Source organism: Galeopterus variegatus, unplaced genomic scaffold, assembly GCF_000696425.1.
Source record: "Galeopterus variegatus unplaced genomic scaffold, G_variegatus-3.0.2 Scaffold4529, whole genome shotgun sequence".
Lineage (NCBI taxonomy): Eukaryota > Metazoa > Chordata > Mammalia > Dermoptera > Cynocephalidae > Galeopterus > Galeopterus variegatus.
This window is the reverse complement of record NW_007730640.1, coordinates 27,045-48,878: the sequence shown is the minus strand read 5'-3', so window position 1 is coordinate 48,878 and position 21,834 is coordinate 27,045. Positions and strand designations below refer to the sequence as shown.

The following is a 21,834-nucleotide window of genomic DNA, read 5'->3' as shown; positions in this document are numbered from 1 at the left end:
GAGAAACAATTATATGGAAAGCTAACTTGGTATTTAATTAGAATACAAATGTTTGCATTTATTTTTATTATTAAACTCCTTTTTAAAAAGTTTTATTAATGTCCCGTGATAATAATTGAATTTTTTTTCTCTCTCTTAGGAACCTCTAAAACATTATACTCCACCAATATGGCTTTATCATCCAGCCCAGGGATTTCAGCTGTACAACTTGTAAGGACAGTTGGCCACACCACTACAAACCACTTAATCCCAGCATTGTGCACGAGCAGTCCTCAAACACTTCCCATGAACAATTCCTGCCTGACGAATGCAGTGCACCTCAATAACGTCAGTGTTGTTTCTCCAGTCAATGTGCATATTAATACACGGACTTCAGCACCATCGCCAACAGCCTTAAAACTTGCCACAGTTGCTGCCAGTATGGACAGAGTGCCAAAAGTTACTCCCAGCAGTGCCATCAGCAGCATAGCAAGGTGTGTGTGTGTGCGCGCGCGCATGTGCGCACGTGCGTGTGCATTTCAGGCATTCTTCTCTCCCTTTGTGCTGGCTATCCTATGGGAGGAAAAAGACTTTTTTTCTACTGCTCAAGCAATAGGTGTCTGTTGACAGACTTGTTTTTCCAGATATTCAGGGTCTGTTTAGTGTAAAGCTCTATGACTTAGATTATTTGTTGGAGGTCCCTAGTAGGATGCTTAAATGCCAGCCAGAATTATTTTTTTTTTAAAAGGGAAGAAAAAAAACATCTAATTGGCAAACACATCAGTCTGTTTTAGAAGCTTCAGTTACTCTTATATTATTTTTTTGTAGTTTAAGGCAGTCTAGAAGATTAGGGTTATTATTAATTCCATGCCAGAGTTTATGTTTGAAATCAAAATTTGTGTTTTCTTCAGCATTATACACAGAAAATAAATTACTCTATGTATATATTTAAATTAAGGATATTCTAGGGTTAACTAAATCTATAATAGTGTATTATCTTTTTATATTTCTTTCTATGACACTAATAGAAGGAGAACAGTGAATCGGAAAAAAAAATTGATTTGCATGGATTAATAAGTACTTGACCTTAAGCCTGTAAAATTAAACTCTAGTGCAAAGTAATATTGTACTCTGAATGATTATTATTTTTAAGCATCGTATGCTCCATCTGTTGTAAAAAACAAAACAAAACAAAACAAAAAAACTTGGATTGTCCTGTGTTACATAATTCATAATTTATGGTCATCTTCTACTGAAATGCTATATGAAATTATCTTTCCTCAGAAAATATTTATAATCAAATAATTAGCAATTAATAGAATTTCTGAGCTGAAGAAAACTTTTCCTCATTCCTGTCTAGAAATTGTAAAAATAGGAAATGTTCTTGTGAAGTCATGTTTAGTTGTAGTTACATAAAAATGTATCGTAAATACTAAGTGGTAACATCGTATTCTAGAGAGTATTAATGTTTATTTACTCTTTGCCTTATTATAGAGAGAACCATGAACCAGAAAGATTGGGTTTAAATGGAATAGCAGAGACAACAGTAGCTATGGAAGTGACATAACCTAAAACATGTGGCTCTGACCTGTGCTGATGGCATGCAGTCATTCATATTCCAGCTGAATGCAAAAGGCAACACTCTGTGGATCACAGAGCGTAACAATGGACCTAAATGGACTGTAGTATATCGGATATTAAATCGATATATGATGTATATTTTGTAAAATTGGGAAAATCACTACCTTGTAAAATAGTTTATTTGTATCATCAATATTATTTCTGTTACTTGAATAGTAGATATTCATCATCATGCTTTTGCACTTGAATTTGCAACTGAATGGATTTTAAAAAATAATTCTTTAATGGGATCATGAGCATGAAATGGGATCCTGCATCACTTGTTTTAACTATTTATTTTGCCATGTTTACATTTTGTATCTTGTAAAAATAAATCCAACTTTGTGTCTAAAAAGTTAAAGATTCATAGCTAGGAAATGAAATTCTTGTAATTTTTTTCTAAAGGAACTGTAAAGTTTTCACTTGGTTCATTTTGTTTCACAATTTGACTAGATGGACTTTTTGGTAAATACTTTAGTGGCATTTCACTGTCAAATATGAAGTTCAAGGCAAAATAGTATTTTCTATTACTGTGCAGGGGAAAGGGATGGATCGATACATGCAAATTTAATGTAGTGTAACTCACTTTTCCATATATTTTGAATGTATATTTCTATTTATAATACCAGTTTATAAAAAATAATTACACAAAAAATGGACTAGGAAAAATTATGCATCTAGCACATTTAAACTGTGCAGATATGAAATGAAAATTTTTCAAGGATTACATTTTATCTGAAGACTGCATATTTTAACTGGCTTTAAAACTGTAACACACCACATAAAAGATATTTTACCAGGTATGTATTGCATTATATCATTGCAATAATTATTGGAAGTCTAGATATCGAGCCATCCCAGGTGTTGGGAGGGGGGGAGGGTTGTGGCAAGATCGTCTTTTCAATTTTGGAGAGTTTTCCTGTGGCTACAAGGCAAGTAACGGGTTGGAAAAAGTCTGACTGTAAGCGTTGGACACCTTCATAGTGTAGTGTTTTAGTGACTTTTTTTATACGGTTCTTGTAAATTAGATACGTGTAGTGGTGTTTCAGAATGTTTGTTTATGCACTAGTTCAGACAACTTTCCCTGTTACTTGTTCTTGATAAGTGAAAACTGCAGGGAAATAAAAAATACATATCAAAACATGGACATGCTGCATATGTGTTTATTTCACAATGCGCACACAGTGTAAGTGAAATTTAAGGGAGATTATAGCACTTAACAGCACTTTTCATTTTTCACAGTGCTTTCCAAGCATTAATGAAAAGAATTATATGATGCTCGTGTGTGGGCACTATTGGGTTTCAGATAATCCAATATAAACTACCTTTGATAGGAAAAGTTCTTAAAATATTTTACAGAATGTAAGTAATTTGTAGCATAGCAGTCATTGAAATCTCAAATGAGCCTCATTTTATAAATAAAAGTTTAGCGTAGAAATATATTGCAGGGGGTTTTGTCAAGCAAGTACTGGGAAATGTAAATATTTTTAAGGAATATGATTAAAACCATTTCAAACTTACATAATTTTATACTTTACATTTTTTGTATGTACGGTCCTGAAAGTTGTAAGCTGATATGTCAGTTGAATTAATGGGCCAAGATTTCTGCTGAGAGTGGTTTTTATTCAGGTCCTAAATGAATAAAGCAATTGATGGTCAAAACCATAGAGAAAAATAAGTTTAATTTCTTAGTTGGTTGTGACCTGATAGGATCCATGCTCATTTCTGCCATACTACCTCTGGAGTTACTCATTGCTGATTATATAAAGAAAATCATTTTGATTTGATATGTATTATGACTGTTCATTCTGCTCATAGTTGGATGTATCTCCTTGCTATTAAGAACTTAAAATAATTTTAGTGCCAATTTCAGAGAAAACTTTTTTCCCATTTTACTGAAGTAAAGCATGAAGTGAATTTGCCTTATGTGATATATATGTTATAAATAAGTAAAACAAAAGAACTATTCATTTGTGCAGTTTCTGGAGGCGGTGGCGAATTCAGAACTTATCAAAGACTTGTGACCATTTATTTGTTCCTTTTGAAGTAAAATAGAAAAATAAGCCTCCTGATTTTGGTGGTTGTAACTGTTTTGTGGATGGCATTTCAGTTACCTTTATACACATTTTTCTAGTGCTTTTTGAAAACTTAAGTGACAGATACTCGTTTTCACCTTATTAAATTGAAGAATGGTTTGTTTTTGCGCTGGCTGTACACTGGGCAGTACTACTATTTCTTGGTTTTCTGAGGAAAGTAGTATTGGTACCGGGAGTCCAGTTAGCTTTTAGAATCCTTGGGGGAATGTGTTTTGGGGGTGGGGGTGGGGGTTGGAAGATTTGGGGATCTTAAAAATTAACAAAGGGGGGTAACGTATGTGCTAGGATATTCTTTAAGTCAGTATAGGTAAAAATAATATTTATAGACTGTATTTTTTTTGCCTTCCTAAAGAGAGTACCTCAGAGTATATTTGTTGCATATCTTTCTTTTGCAAAAGACCAAGGGGAAAAAAATGTAAGGGTACTTCAAAAAGTTTATGGAAAGATTCATATTATCTTTTAATTCTATTTTCCACCCACTTGTTGAAATACTCATTTGGAGGGCACATTTTTAAAATATATACATAACACACATATTCTGGCTTTTTTAAAAATAGGAAATACAGTATTTACAACTGTGCTTAGTGTTTTTTTTTAATTATCAAAGTTGTTTTGGGAGTTGGGAAGTAAGGAGAACTAACATTTCAGAAACTTTTCCTTCGTATGTACTGCTCTATTGGAGTATGATGCTACACTTTCCAACAAATTTTGTTGATCAGTAATACACATGACTGAAGTGTTTTGTTCCTTGACTGACTTGGCAAACTACTAAATTTTAAAAGGTAAGGATACTGAAGAAATTCTGAATATTACATCCTGTAAGACAACAGATGTTTTTCATCACTAACAGCAACATAATAGCAGCTAACATTATGAAACACGTAGAGTTCTCTCTCAGTGACTTTTTCATTTAGTACTAGCAACAATTCTATAAAATTCTATTATTATTCCCATTTTACAGATCAGGAAAATGAAGTTTAGAGAATTTAAGTAACAACCTGTGTCATGTAGTTGGTCAGTTACCGAGCCAAGAATTAAACTTGGGTAGTCACTGCACTTCTAGCCACTGCCTCCGTCTTTAACATCAAAGAAGTGCTTATTGTACTTCTCAGTCCACTTACTAGCAGCATCCATAGTAGTTTTAGATTTCATTTAGAGGACAGCCTCCCTCATTCTTACACCACCAGGCTGAGCGCATTAGATCAAACTGTGGCTTCTACCCATCTAATAACCAAGCTCAAACCAATAATTTCATCCTCCACTGTCTGCCAGACCTAGCCAGTGAGTGCTAAAGCTCTCAATCAGCACAAGGCAATGGGAGCTAGGTGTGGGCCAGGACTTGGCAGAGTGTAGCCCTTTTTGGATCTTTGTTTCGTCTGTAAGATGAGCAAGTTCCTGAAACTCCATAAAGGAGGCCACACTGAGAAGCTTGGTGGAGGTGTGCTTATGGCCCTTGTGTCATTGGTTGTTCACCAAGGAAGCAAATGATGTGGGATCTAAGGCTAAGCATACAGTTGTTCTACAGCTTTTTTTTTTTTTTTTAATGTCATATCATCAAAGCTGACTATGGATAACTGTATTACCTCAGGTAATGTAGCTGAGCTTGTGTGGAACTAATAATTCTCAACTTCAGTGACTACAAGTTTCAAAAGAGCACAAAGATTATATATTTTTTTGAGAAAGAGTCAGTGGGGAGAACAGTCAAGAAAGAATACAGTGGTAGAGTATCAAAAGAATTTGTTGAGCTGGGTTTTAATCCTTTCTCTATCACTTAATTGGCTGGTGATTTTATTGTCTTCCTATCTCTGAACTTGTATCATACAGTGAATGGGTGGAATTAGATACCCTCTAACATCTGCCATCTCTGATGCTATAGGAATCTAATCCCCGCCCCCTACCTCCCCAAATGGTTCCCTTGCTTTACAGAAAAATCACGGAATTAGATACCCTCTAACATCTGCCATCTCTGATGCTATAGGAATCTAATCCCCGCCCCCCACCTCCCCAAATGGTTCCCTTGCTTTACAGAAAAATCACAAGTTCCCTGCTGTTGTCAGTATCGATACATTGACTTACCAGCACCATGCAAAACGATCAGTAACAAATCAGACCCTATACCCTGCTACAACTCCTTTTTCTTTTTGACAGTTTTTTTTTTATTAAAAACCCATATGACCCAGCTATCCCACTGCTGGGAATATATATACACAGAGGAATGGAAATCATCAAGTCGAAGGCATACCTGTTCCCCAATGTTCATCGCAGCACTCTTCACAATAGCTAAGAGTTGAAACCAGCCCAAATGTCCATCATGAGATGAGTGGATACGTAAAATGTGGTATATCTACACAATGGAATACTACTCTGCTATAAAAAAGAAGGAAATACTGCCATTTGCAACGACACGGATGGACCTAGAGAGAATTATATTAAGTGAAACTAGTCAGGCACAGAAAGAGAAATATCACATGTTCTCACTTATTTGTGGGAGCTAAAAATAAATACACAAAAAAAACGGGGGTGGGGGAGAGAAGAAGACAACAATTACAATTCCTTGAAGTTGATACTACAAGTGAACAGAAAGGACATTGTTGGTAGGGAGGAGGGAGGGAGGTTTCGGTAATGGGCCACAATAATCAACCACATTGTAAAAAAAAGAAAAAAGATAATTATGTATATTTGTGGGGTACAGAATTGAATCTCAATACGTGTACAATATGTGGTGATCAAATCAGGGTAATTAGTATACTCTTAAAATGTAATCAGTCTTTGTGGTTTAACTAATTTCTCACCCCTCTCCCCCTTTCCCACCTCTAATAACCAGTTTTCTTTCTTTCTTTCTTTTTTTTTTTTTGAAAGTTCAATATATTATTGTGATTCTTTTTCTGTTAGCTCCCATTTATGAGTGAGGACATGGTATTTCTCATTCCGTGCCTGGCTTATTTCACTTAACATAATATTCTCAGAGTTATCCATGTTGCTGTGAATGGCAGAATTTCATTCTTTTTTATGACAGAGTAGTTTTCCATTGAGTATATATACCACATTTTCCTTATCCAGTCATCTGTTGATGAAAAATTTCATTCTTTTTTATGACAGAGTAGTTTTCCATTGAGTATATATACCACATTTTCCTTATCCAGTCATCTGTTGATGGAAAATTTCATTCTTTTTTATGACAGAGTAGTTTTCCATTGAGTATATATACCACATTTTCCTTATCCAGTCATCTGTTGATGAAAAATTTCATTCTTTTTTATGACAGAGTAGTTTTCCATTGAGTATATATACCACATTTTCCTTATCCAGTCATCTGTTGATGGACCTTTATGTTGATTTCAACTCTTGGTTACTATAAGTAGAGCTGCAATAAACACAAGGCAATAAAAAGGAAAGAAAGGAACAAAAGATATTTAAATCAACCATAGGAAAGGCAATTAAATGACAGGAGTAAGATAGTACCTCTCAATAACAACCCTAAATGTAAATGGATTAAATTCCCCACTCAAAAGACACAGACTGATTGGATTAAAAAGCTAGACCCAACTATATGCTGTCTTCAAGAAACTCACCTCACCCATAAAGACACAGAATAATAGTGAAGGGATGGAAAAACATATACCATGCAAATGGAAACCAAAAATGAGTAGGAGTAGCTATTCTTAGATAAAATAGACTTTAAACCAAAAACCATAAAAAGAGACAAGGCTGTTATATAATGATAAAGGGATCTATTCAGCAATAAGACATAGTAATCATAAATATATATTCATCTAACAGTGGAGCACCCAGATATATAAAGCAAACACTATTAGACCTAAAGAAAGAGACCCCAATATGATAATAGCTGGGGATATTTTTCTTTTCAAATTGGCTGAAGGGGGGACTACTTATTTCAAACATGGGCTTTTTTGGTGTGGCTTACTCCAAAGCTTAAACTTTTAATGTAGAGAAGAGGAAGGTAACACTAAGCCACACTTCTCCATTAATAATTTATTTGGTACAGAATGGGGGCTGTCCAAAATGGAGTCTTTAATGTCATTTCAAAATTAAAATTAATGAGTTCTGGGCTGGCCCGGTGGCGCACTGGATAAGTGCGCCGCTTGGGAAGCGCGGCGGCGCTCCCGCCCGAGGGTTCGGATCCCACATACAGACTGGTTCCCGCTCACTGGCTGAGTGAGGCGCGGGAGCAACGCCGAGGGTTGCGATCCGTTGCTGGACACGGAAAAAGACAAAAAAAGACAAAAAAAAATAAATAAATAAAAATTAATGAGTTCTGTATGTACTTAAAGATGTCTTATTCTTATGAAATATCCATTTTAATATTATTGCATATTTAAACAAAACCCCCATAATACACTTGCAGGAGAAGAAAATGATAAAATATTTCTGAATACTGATCCTCCCTGAGTAAACAACTGTTATCCTCAGGAAAGCCTAGGATTCTGCAGTTACTTTTCACTGCTAGTACAAAAGAGACTGACTCCCACCACAAAAGGAAAATTTTTACCTTCAGTGTGCAGGTTATTGATTTGATGAACAGCACATTCCAGAACAATGACATTTTTCATTTACCAGTTTTGAAAACCTTTTAACTATTAGTGTGTAGAAGAACACTGTGTTCTTCCTCTGCTTGGTCCCAGGCTGCTGGGGGTTATGGGCACACATAACTCCTGTCTAACTAATACCTGTCTCGTTCTCTTCTCACTGCCATAAGTAGATTTTGCTCAGTGATGAAGTAAGCCCATATTAGGGATAGCCATGATTCAGGATTTCAGCTTTTAGCATAGGATATCTATCTTGGTTATCTACTGCTGGCTAAAAACTATTACAGTCTTACAACACCACATCATTGTGTGGGTTAGGAATCTAGCACAAGGTTGAAGTCAAAAAGGTACCTGGGGTGTATTCTCATCTGGTGGTTCAAGTAGAGAAGGATCTGCTTCCAAGCTCCTCAGATTGTGACAGAATTCTCCTTGTGGCTGTAGAATTCATAGCAATTTGCTTCAAAGCCAGCAATGGGTAGGTTCTGCTGCTTGGGGCCTCTTCAGGGAAGGTCTAGGCCTTCTAAAAGCGTTCACCTAATTAGATCAGGCCCATGTAACACACACAGTCTGCTGAATCAAGTCAACTGATTAGGGACTTTAATTATATCTACAAAATCTCTTCACCTTTGTCATTCTGTTGATTAGAAGCAGGTCACCAACCTTACCCACACTCAAGGGGAGGGAATTACACAAAGGCATAGATACTAGGAAAAAGGAATCATAGGGCCACCCTAGGGTGTGTTTGCCACAACATCAGTATAATTAGATTAACTCCATTCCACTGCCACTCACTCCAGGCTTTCCCCACCTCAGGACCTTGCATTAACTCAGTACCTAAATAGAAATCTCCAAAAGTGCAAGCATTTTGCCATTTTGTAAATCATAAATTCCACAGTCCTGGATATTGGCCAGGAGGTCAGGTCAGGACTGGAGATAAGACTGGCACAGCAACACCAAGCCTTTGTGGAAACTGTGATGGATAACATCAGCTAGAGAAAGAATAGATGGGGGGAAAGTGAACAGAGTGCCAGCATCTGTGTGGTCAGGGAAGAATGGAGGCAAGGGAAGAGACTGGGTAGCAATGGGGAGGAGGATCTCGTCATCCAGGGGACTCTAATTTCCTGTAGAAGAGCCATGCAGAGACACAGTACAAGTGGTAGAGATGAGTGGTTGATAAGGAAATAGAGGTGATGAGAGTTTAGCAGTGACAAGGTAGAGAGCATTGATGACATGGATCAGAAAGCCTGAGGACATTTCTATCCAGTACTGCTGGCCATCAGAAGTACACGGGAGAGCTTTTAAAAATACAGATGTGTGGGTCTCGCTCATCCCAGGCTGATTGAATCAGGATCTCCCAAAGTGAGTCAGGATACTAGTATTTTGTGTGTGTTTGTTTTAGTCCTTTTGTCTGCCTATGTGGTTGGTTGGTTGATCGGCTGGTTGGTTTTTCGTTAGTTTGTAAGCTCACCAGATGATGATTGCAGCTAAGGTTATGAATGACTAGTTTAATCTTTCTGTTTCCTAATTGTGACTGTGGACAACTAACTTTACTGAAAAGCTCAAAATGTATTTCCTCAGCTGCCAAATAAGGAGCATTAAATTATTCCCCCAATCTCATTAGCTCCAAGGGAACACAGAGAATGCTTTCACTGAGCAAGTCCATGGCCACTAGAAATCATGCTGATTATGAAGAATTCCTTGTAACAAATGCTTTTCCCTGCCCCTCTAAGGTTTTGAGATTTTATGCTTAAAAAATACCCAATTTTGTCTTGGCAGTTTATTACAGATTAAAAATGTGCTTACTTAAATTCTCTACAGCAATTTTTAAATATACCTCACACCTTCCCATCTCAAGCCAGGTAAGTTCCCAAATCACACCCAGAACATCAGGCTCAGAGAATTGTTCCTCTATGGTGGTCTAATCACTACTTTTCAAGTTCTCATTCATTGCCAGTGCTAGAGGCCTCCAGGCTCTCCAGATCACAGCTGTCAATGCATCTTTTCAAATCGTATATTTAGTCCTGTAGTATACTTAACTACATGGACAAAGTCGCTGTCTTTAAACCGTTTTAAGAAAATTTTGTTTGCCTAACATTTGCATCGCATGTTGGAGCTCCTCAGGGGTTTTCCTGGGACTTCAATGCATCTTTTCAAATCGTATATTTAGTCCTGTAGTATACTTAACTACATGGACAAAGTAGCTGTCTTTAAACCGTTTTAAGAAAATTTTGTTTGCCTAACATTTGCATCGCATGTTGGAGCTTCTCAGGGGTTTTCCTGGGACCTCTTTCTCCCTTTGTACCATCTTCATCCTGGTGACTTCAAGATGCTTATCTTTAGTCCAGCACTCTTCTCTGAATTACATTCTCCTACAGCTAATGAACTCCACTAGGAAGTTTCACAGACATTCCCAAACTTACCATGTGCAAAATGGGACCCTTTTCTCCCTACATTCTCCCTAGCCCACTCCTACCACCCATCCATCCTGCCACCATTAACTCCAGCCCTCGCTGTCTCAGGATACGGCATCCCCTGCACCCAGGAGTCATCTTGATTCTTCCCTTTCCACACCACCACCCACTCCCATTACAATCCATTGACACGTCTCTCGATATGTGCTTAGAAATAAATTGAACCTATCCATTTTGCTCCATGTCCAGACTGTCACCAACTCGTCCAGACCACTGCCATCTCTCATACTGTAGCACCCTCAGGGCACTTCTCATTCCCATTTTTGCCCATTTCCATCAATTCACCTGGTAGAAAATATGTTACTTTAACAATCACATTATATCAATTTCCTTCTAAAAATCCCACTCCTCCTATTGCTTCCCATTGCATGTAAAACCCAAAATCCTACCATGGCTATAATATTTTTCATGATCTTGCTTGCCTTCTCCAAACTCATCACGTAATACTTCCCTGCTTCACTCACCACACTCAAGCCCACTGGTGCAGCTAGTTCTTGACTTTAACAAACTATAGCCTGCCTCAGTGCCTTTGGACAAAGACATTCCTTCCACCTAAAGCACCCCGTTTTTGCCTTCTTAGCTATTAGGCCTTAAGGGTCCCCTTTTCAGAGTTGCTCCCTGGTCATCCAACCTAAAGAAGTTGATCTCTGACCATCCTCTTCTGGATCAATGGGACAATTATTTTCTGTTCCAGCCTCTGATCCATGAGTGCTATAAAGGAAATAATGTTAATTACATTATTCGTCTGTTTCCTAGTCTTTTCTTCTATCTCAGGAGCCTTGTAATGGCAGGGACTTGTTCTCTGTTGTATCTCCTACACTTGGCACAGAGCCTAGCACATGGCAGATGTTCAAATATTTGTTGAATAAATAAGCGAAGGAATAACAATTAGTACTATTCAACAGGGTCAAGAGATTTCCTTTTTGTTTTTTTCATTCTTTTTTATTGTTATTTGAGACCAAAATATGGTGATCACTAAACATTGTTTTATTTCGCTTAGACTTACCAGCCAAACAGGTTTGAAATCTGAAATAGTTTGTGTTTAAAACAATTGACCTATAGCTTCAGAAACTGATTTTCCTTGTGAAGCTTCTGTGTGAGGTTGCTATCATCTTACATGTCCTTAATCCATAGTTTAGCAGATGGTTGTGGGTGGATAGTGGCAGAAAATAGGCTTCATTTTAAGATTCCCCAAAATGATTTTTCTGCCTATATTTATATGGAATTAGCAGTTGTACTCAAGTGTAAGAAAATCTAGGAGCAAGTTGGATAACTGCTGATTTTGTCACTGCATTTGTAAGCTAAAATATTTCCTCATCAATGATTGCTATAAAACTTGTATCTGGCTTCTGTGGCTAATCAATGTTTTCTTCTGCATTGTGTTTTCAGGGAGTATTTTCGCCAAGGATCAGATTTCAACACATTAATCAGGAATTTAGTGAATTATCAAAGCTTTTCCACTCAAGCTATTTTGAAGGAAGAATGCTTGCTCACACCAAAAACCATATCAGATATTTGCCAAAAAATACAAATGACATTTGTACCCAGCTGTTGATGTTTGACACCAGTTCTCTTCCAGATGTGGCTTGACTTGACATTAATTTTTCAGCTATAAACTATTCTGTCCAGGCTGCTGTAGGGCATGCTGTTCTCCCCCATCTCCATCATTGGAGGTGAAATTTGTTTCAGTATTTATGAATGAGGAACAACACTTTTCTCCATTCTGTTTTGCAGAATAGATTGCATAAAATTTTTACAGCTAAAAAAAGAGCCCTACCGATTATCTAGCCCATCTCTTATCTGGGACCTAGAGAGGTGAAGGAGCTTGTCTAGAGTCACAGAGCTACGTAGTGCCCGATCCGAGACTGATCCTAGAAGGATGCCAACTCCTCTGTGCTTTCCTTTACATAAACTGGTCCAACAAATGGTTAAGTGGCTTTCAGCTTCTTGTTATAAATTCTAATTTTGAAAGTGTCAGCCATGTTACTCATTAACATTTAGTTTATTATATACACTGTATAGGTTAGGGACCCTTCCTAAATACTGCATGCTTTGAAATTAGCATGTTAAATGTTCATTTGCATTTAGGGCAATATTTAAGATTGATAAGACATCTAAGTAAAAGTTTATCAAATTACACAATGTTTTTAAAAAATTGCAAGCCATCTATTTAGAAAATTTTATATATTCACTAATTCAGCCTAATTTTATTGGATTGAAGATACTTATTTGCATGCATTTTGATTAGATATATCTTTCAAACTAGGAATTTCACTGGAAAATGGTAAATAACTGAAGTAGTGAGCGCCTGTTAATCACCCTGTACAAAGAGATTTTTATGGAAATTATCTGGGCCAGATGTCTTCTTTTGCTCATTTTATTTACTAATTTTTCAGAATAATTTATTGTTTTATTCAGTAACTGTTAAGCATGTGTTTAAGATACCCTTGGGCACTGTTGGGGATATAGACATTTAAGAGGTATGCCCCCTGTGAAAAAAGACATATGCATGTACAAGTGGAGAGGATGGGAACAGAAATCAGCTGACCTGGGCCTTGGTCCCAAATCCTGCTTCTGTCAGATGTAATGTTCGAATCCCCATGGCTTCCCATGACTCCCATGGGAACATGGCTCCCAAACTCCAGGGCCTCATATTTTAATTCAAATAAAAACTCACCTCCCTACCCTGGGCTACACAGCCCTTCTTGACCTGGTCCCTGCCCACCTTTCAGATCCAATTTGTCTCTGCTCCTCTCCTGTGGTCATAGTGGCCTTCTTGGTCTATCTGGTACGTCAGACTTGTTCGTACCACAGGCCCTTTGCACTACGATCCTTCTGTCTGCAGCACCCTTTCTTTACATCTTCACATGGCTATAGCTCCTTTTATACAGTTCCCAGCTGAAGCACTTCTTCAGGGGGCCTTCACCAACCACCTTTTCTGAAGTCTCCAATTAAACTCTCTATCACTTCACCCTGTTTTATCTTCTTCATAGCATATATTACCACCTGAAACTATCTTCTCTGTTTGTCCTTTTCCTTACTTGTGGCCTGTTTCTCCTCCCTCTAGACAGCTGGTCTCATTGGAACTGGAACCTTGCCTGTCTTCCCCCAGCTCTGTCCTCATCACTTGCACAGCAGCCTGGCACATAGTAGGTGCTCTATAAATAGTTCCTGAATAATAAGTGAATGAATGGTGCTAGGTTGATTACATCAGGATTTCTTGAGAAGCTTTAAAAAATAAAAGCAACCCAGACTTCTGGGCTGTATCATCAGAGACTCTGATTTATTCAAGAATGAGCCCTAGGAATCTGTTTTTAAATACCTCCTAAATTCCTATGTATACACAGGTTTGGGAACCAGTGTATATATTAACACCAAGTGGCCTCTTGGGATTTTCCACCTCACAAGACAACCTACTCCTGTTCTGACTGCTTGATTAAAAAGATCTTCCTGACCCAGGCCTGTGATGGAGCCAGACTGATGCCCAGAACTCCTGAACCAGGGGCCTTAGCTCTGCCACCACCCCACATCCAGGGCAGTGATGGAGTCAGGCTGGGACAACCCACCCCCACCCACAACCAGATCTTAGAATGTACTTATTACCACCTGTGTTTCTTTGGGGTGTGTGACTCGTGCTCACGTCCTTCATCAAATTTCTGCTTAGATTTTTCTAATTCACTTTGAAGAGTTCTTTTCACAGTAAGGATGTTAATCTCTGTGTGTTAAAAAAAAAAAAAAAAAAAAAAAGAGACAGTAGAATAATGGTTACCAGAGGCTGGGAGGATTGGTGTGGGGGAGGGAGGATGAAGGGTAAACCAATGGGGATAAAACTATGCTATCTATCCCAAATGAACCAGTTTATGCATGTATTAAAGCAATACACTGTACCCCTCCCCGAAAAAAATAAAAATAAAATTGAAAAAAAAAATCTTCTTGATGTTGAGCTAAAATCTTCATCTAATGCTCACCCATTGGTCCAAGCTCTACTCTTTAAGTCCATACAGAATATGGCTCATTTATCCATTCATTCATTCATTTAAAAAAATGAACATTCATCAAAGATCTAACATATACCAGGCAGTGTTGTTTAGGGACAAAGATTCAGCAATTAAAACATTGCACTAAGAAGTCTTCCATTGCCATCTCCACCCATCTTTATAGGTAGCCATATTTACATATTTAGTAGTTTCTGGTTGTCTTTCCTGTCTCAATGCAAATACAAGCAAACACATACACACACACTCTTATTTTCCTCCTTTCTTATTCACAGTGGAGCAAACTACATACATTACTTTAAGCAAGCATTTTTTCACTTAAAAATATATTTTAGACTGCCCCATAGAAGGCAGAAGCACACAAAGGGTCCTAGATAGAATCCATAATTTCACTTAAAAATATATTTTAGACTGCCCCATAGAAGGCAGAAGCACACAAAGGGTCCTAGATAGAATCCATAAGCAGCCGCCACTGCCCAGCAGAAGACAGGAGCATACCAAAAATTCCGCTTATGTGTGGGTGGTCCACCACTGCCACTGCCACAGCCATAGCTACTGCAAGAGTGGCTCAATGCCACAGTAGCAGCCACAGCCACCATGCAGGCAGCCTGCTGCCCACTCAACTGTATTGACACAAGGAGAGTCACCAGCAGAGACTGGAAAAAAAAGAGGAAGTCTTTCACCTAGAAGCACACTCCAGAGTAATAGAAGAATCAACTGCTCTGCCAGATGACCAGACATCAACATAGAGATACTAGAATTACAAAAAACAAAAACAAAAACAAAACCCCAAGAAAAAATGACACCATCGAAAGGAATACAGTACTTCTCAAGTACCAGACCGCATAGAGTAGGAGACTCTTGAAATGACTAAAAAGGAATTCAAAGCAACAATCTTAAGTAAACTCAATGAGATATGAGAAGACTCAGAAAACATAATGAAATGAGAAAAAATATCCAAGATATTAAGGAGGAAATTTACATAGAGATTAATACCATAAAAAAGAATGTAGCAGAGTTCCTGGAACCAAAGGACTCATTCAACAAAATGATAAACATAACCAAGAGCTTAAGTAGCAGGTTAGAGCAAGCAGAAGAAAGAATTTCTGATGTCAAATATAGTCTTTAAAAAATAATCCAGGCAGACAAAAAAAAGGAAAAAAGAATTTTAAAAAATAGAGAAAATCTAAGAGAGTTAGCAGACACCATAAGCACACCAAACATCCTAATCATGGGTGTTCCAGAAGTGGAGAAAAAGGAAAAGGCACTTAAAACCTATTCAATGAAATAATAATGGACAACTTCCCAGGTATAGGGAGAGACACAGACCTACAGATCCAGGAGGCTCAAAGATCCCCAGACAGATTCAGTCAAAAAAGATCCTCACTGAGACACATTATAGTCAAACTGGTAAAACTCAAAGACAAAGAGAGAATCCTAAAAGTAGCAAAAGAAAAGCATCAAGTAGGGCTGGCCCTGTGGCTCACTTGGGAGAGTGCAGTGCTGGTAGCGCTAAGGCCGTGGGTTCGGATCCTATATAGGGATGGCCAGTGCACTCGCTGGCTGAGCGTGGTGCAGACCACACCATGCCAAGGGTTGCGATCTCCTAACCAGTCAAAAAAAAAAAAAAAAAGACAAGCATCAAGTATAAGGAAGCCCATGTAAGACTAACAGCAGACTTCTCAGCAGAAACTCTATAGACCAGAAGAAAATGAGATGATATATTTAAAACATTGAAAGAAAAAACCCCTGCCAGATAAGAATACTATACCCAGCAAGGCTATCCTTCAGGAATGAGGGAGAAATAGTGTATTTCCCAAACAAAAAGTGTGGAAGTTCACCACCACACACCCAGGCCTGCAATAAATCCTCAAGAGGGTCCTTCATCTGGAATCCAAAAAATGATAATCACTACCATGAATACACAAGAAAGAACAGAGCCCACTGGTACAACAAAAATGCAAACAAGAAAGAGAAAGAAACTAAATCTTACCATCTCAAAAAACCAACAAGCATCAAAGACAAATAATAAAACAGGAAGAAAGGAAGAAAAGATATTCAAAATATCCAAGCAAAAATTGATAAAATGCCAGGAGTAAAACAATACCTTTCAGTAACAACCCTAAATGTAAATAGATTAAACACCCCACTCAAAAGACCCAGATTGACTGATTGGATTAAAAAGCTGGACTCAACTATATTCTGTATTCAAGAGACTCACAGTGAAGGAATGGAAAAAGATATACCATGAAAATGAAAACTAAAAATGAACAGGAGTAGCTATTCTTATATTGGATAAAATACACTTTAAACCCAAAACCATAAAAAGAGACAAAGAAGGCCACTATATATTAATAAAGAGATCTATCCATCAAGAAGACACAACAATCATAAATATGTATGCATCTAACACCAGAGCACCCAGGTATATAAAGCAAACACTATTTTGCCTAAAGAAAGAGATAGACCCCAATACAATAATAGTAGGGGATCTGAATGCCTGTCTCTCAGCACTGGATAGATTATCCAGGCAACAAATCAACAGAGAAACATAGGATTTAAACTATACTTTAGACCAATTGGGCCTAGCAGATAGCTACAAATTATCTCATCCAACAACTGCAGTATATACATTCTTCTAATCAGCACATGGAACCATCACCAGGATAGACAAAATGTTAGGTCACAAATCAAGTCTCAAAAAATTTTTAATAATTGAAATCATTTTTAGTATCTTTTCAGACCACAATGGATTAAAACTAAAAGCCAATAAAAAGTGAAACTCTGGAAACTATACAAACACATGGAAATTAAACAGCATGCTCCTGAATGACCTATGGGTCCAAGAACAAATTAAACAGGAAATCAAAAAATTTCTTGAAACTAATGAAAATAAAGACATTTCATATCGAAACCTGTGGGATACTACAAAAGCAGTACTAAGAGGGAAGTTTATTACAATAAACATTTATATCAAAAGAACGGAAAGATTTTAAGTAAGAAACCTAATGCTATACCTCAAAGAACTAGAAAAACAAGAACAATCCAATCCCAAAGTTAGTAGACAGAAAGAAATAATTAAGATCAGAGCAGAACTAAATGATATAGAGACCATAAAAATGATGCAAAAGATCAATGAAATAAAAAGTTTGTTTCTCAGCAAACGGAAAGGACATTCTTGGGGGGGAGGGGAGAGAGGAAGGAGGGCGGGAGGTGTCGGTGAAGGGCCATAATAATCATATACATTGTATATTGGCAAAATAAAAATAAAAAATAAAAAAAAGAGAGGGAGAAAAAGAAAAAAAAAAGTTTGTTTCTCAAGAAGATAAACAAAATAGACAAACCATTAGCTTAGCTAACTAAAAAAAGAAAAAGGAAAAAGGAGACATTACAATCAATACCACAGAAATACAAAGAATCATTACAGACTATTATAAAGAACACTATATGCCAAAAAATTTGAAAACTTGGAAAAAATGGAGAAATTGTGGACACAGAAACTACCAAGACTGATCCAAGAAGACACAGAGAACCCGAACAGACCAATAACAAGTAATCAGATTGAAACAGTAATCAGCAGTCTCCCAACAAAGAAAAGCCCGGACAGGATGGCTTTAGTGCTGAGTTCTACCAAACATTTAAAAAAGGAATTAAAACCAATTCTCTTCAACCTATTCCAAAAAACTGAAACAGAGGCCATTCTCCCAGACACATTCTATGAGGTCAGCATCACCTTGATACCAAAACCAGACAAAGATACAACAGCAAAAAAGAAAACTACAGCTCAATATCTCTGATGAACATAGTTGCAAAATTCCTCAACAAAATACTAGCAATCAGAATACAGCAACACATCAAAAAAAGTTTACACCATGATCAAGTGGGATTCATCCCAGGGATGCAAGAACGGTTCAACATAGGAAGGCAATAAATGTGATAACATCACATCAACAAAACCAAGGACAAAAACCATATGATTATCTCAATAGATACAGAAAAAGCATTTGACAAAATTCAACATCCCTTCATGATAAAGACTCTCAGCAAATTAGGTATAGAAGGAAAATATCTCAACACAATAAAAGCCATTTACAACAACCCCACTGCCAATATCATCCTGTGGGGAAAAAATAAAGGCTTTTCCCTTAAAACCAGGAACAAGACAAGGTTGCCTGCTCTCACCACTCCTATTTAAAATAGTATTGGAAGTACTAGTCAGAGCAATCAGGCAAGAGAAAGAAATTAAGGTCATCCAGATTGGAAAAGATTAAGTCAAACTGTACCTGTTTGCTGATGACATGATCCTACATATAGAAAACCTAAAGACTACCAGAAAACTCTTAGAGCTAATAAATAATTTCAGTAAAGTTGCAGGATACAAAATCAACATGCAAAAATCAGGAGCATTTTAATGATCCAATAACAAAGTAGAAGAAAAAAAGATCAAGAAAGCAAGCCCATTTACAATAATCACCAAAAAAATAAAATACCTAGTAATCAATTTAACCAAGGAGGTTAAAGATCTCTACAATGAGAACCACAAATCACTACTGAAAGAAATGAAAGAAGACACAAAAAGATGGAAAGACATACCATACTCTTGGATTAGAAGAATCAACATAGTGAAAATGTCCATACTTCCCATAGCGATCTACAGATTCCATGCAGTCCACATCAAAATACCAGTGACATTCTTCACAGAAATAGAAAAAGCAATCTGAACATTCATATGGAACAAAAAAGACCCTGATTAGCCAAAGCAATCCTGAGCAAAAATAAATAAATAAATAAAGCTGGAGTCATTACACTACCTGACTTCAAATTATACCACAAAGATATAGTAACCAAAACAGACACTCAGACCAGTGGAACCGAATAGGGAACCTAGAAACCAACCCACACACCTACATCCAACTGATATTTCACAAGAGCGACAGGAGCATAGGTTGAGGAAAGGACTGCCTTTTCAATGAGTGGTGCTGGGAAAATTGGACATCCATATGTGGAAGAATGAAACTAGACCTGTACCTCTCACCATATACCAAAGTCAACTTCAAAATTGAAGACTTAAGAATAAGACTGAAACTATAAAATTATTAAAAGAAAACATAGGGGAAACACCTCAGGAAGTAGGACAGGGCAAAGACTTTATGAATAAGACCCCCAAAGCACAGGCAACAAAAGGAAAAAAAAATGGGATTATATCAAACTTAAAAGTTTCTGCACAGCAACAGAAACAATTAACAGGGTAGAAAGGAAACACCACAGAATGGGTAAAGGAGCTGAATAGGCATTTCTCAGAGGAAGATATACCAATGGCCAACAGTTACATGAAAAAATGCTCAGCATCACTAAGCATTAAGAAAATGCAAGTCAAAACCACATTGAGATATCTCAAGGCAATTAGACTGGCCATTATAAAAAAGAGAGAATAAGAAATGCTGGCGAGTATGCAGAGAAAGGGGAGCCCTCCTACACTGTTGGTGAGATGGTAAATTAGTGCAGCCACTAGGGAAAACAGTAGGAAGGTTCTATCCACAGATAGAACTGCCATATGCAACACCGAGGGTTGCGATCCCGTTGCCAGTCCCGGTCCGGTATGGGCGCGACACCGAGGGTTGCGATCCGTTGCCGGTCACGAAAAAAGACAAAAAAGGGGAAAAAAAAAAAAAAAAAGAACTGCCATATGATCCTGCAATCCCACTGCTGGATATATACCCAAAGGAATGGAAATCATTATGTCAAAGAGACACTTGCACTCTCATGTTTATCACAGCTCTATTTATAGTAGCTAAGAGTTGGAGCAAATCTAAATGTCTATCAATGGATGACTGAATAGGGAAAATGTGGTATATATATATACAATGGGATAGTACTCTTCTATAAAAAGGAATGAAATTCTGCCATTCACAGCGACATGGATGAACTTACAGAAAATTATGTTAAGTGAAATAAGCCAGGCACAGAAAGAGAAATACTGCATGTTGTCACTCATAAGTGAGAACTAAAAAAATAAATAAACAAACAAATAGAAAGGAAGATACAACAATCACAATAATTTGTTGAACTTTCTAAAGGAGAGAATAGAGCTGAGGCCACCAGAGATGGGAAAGGGGCAGTGGGAAGGGGGTTAGGGAGAAATTGGTAATGGGCCACAAAAAATAATTATATTGTGTAATGATAAATGCAGTAATTATCCCGATTTGAAAGTCACATATTGCACACAGGTATTGATATTCAGTGCTGTACCCCACATATATGTATAATCAATTATGTTTCAATTAAAAATAAACTAATGAAAAATAAAGTTATTACAGTAACAAGTATATATATGTATGCTGGAAATCTTTATCAAGGCAATAAGAATGTCTTTATTTTATAGCTGCATAGAATTCTGTTGTGGGGATATATCATTAATTATGTCCACATTGCTGGACATTTGGGTTATTTCAAATCTTCTGCTTCTATAAACAGTGCTATAATGCAGGCAGTAACATGCTTTTGCTGTGAAAGGCCAGATAATAAATATTTTAGGCCTTTTGGGCCAATAGGCAAAATTAAGTGTATTCTGCTGATACACAACAGAAAAAAATTTCACAAAATTTTTTATAGATGAAATTCAAAGCTGTATATATGGATGCTGAAATTTAAATCTTATGTAATTTTCTTGTCAAAATATTATTATTTTTATTTTTTTCCACCATTTAAAAATGTAAAAATCATCCTTAGCTTACAGCCTGTGTGAAAGCAGCTGCAGACCAGATTTGGCCAGCAGTCCATCATCTTCCAGCACCAGCCTAATAAACTTCCTCTGTGTACAGGTCTATCTGTGGAATAGATTCCCAGAAATGGGATTAATTACATTTGCTGTCTTGGTAGGAATAATAGAAGGGAGGTTGTGCATGCACTCCCACTGGTTGGTTATATTTGAGTATCCATTCCTGCCCAGCCTCACCAACAGAGTAGGTTTTTAAACTTTGGGATTTTTGTCAGAGAGGTAAAAAATGGTTATCAGTGTAGACTTAATTTCTCTTAATAATAAAAGAGGTTGAACATGTTTTCACATACTTAAGGACCACTTTTATGACTTTTGCCATTTTTTTTTCTATGTGATTATTGGTCCTTT

At 37.1% G+C, this 21,834-nt stretch overlaps 1 protein-coding gene across 2 annotated transcripts in view; it reads left to right on the top strand.

Moving 5' to 3' along the window:
* The window catches only part of EPC2 (enhancer of polycomb homolog 2 (Drosophila)), a 118,669-nt gene extending 115,148 nt beyond the window's left edge, over nucleotides 1–3,521 (top strand). For both annotated transcript variants that reach the window (XM_008587762.1, XM_008587763.1), the window contains exons 13-14: nucleotides 140–473; nucleotides 1,474–3,521. In XM_008587762.1, the coding sequence (XP_008585984.1) occupies nucleotides 140–473; nucleotides 1,474–1,546 (407 nt within the window). In that variant the 3' untranslated portion in view covers nucleotides 1,547–3,521. The remainder of the gene's footprint in view (nucleotides 1–139; nucleotides 474–1,473) is intronic.
* The last annotated feature ends 18,313 nt before the right edge of the window (nucleotides 3,522–21,834 follow it).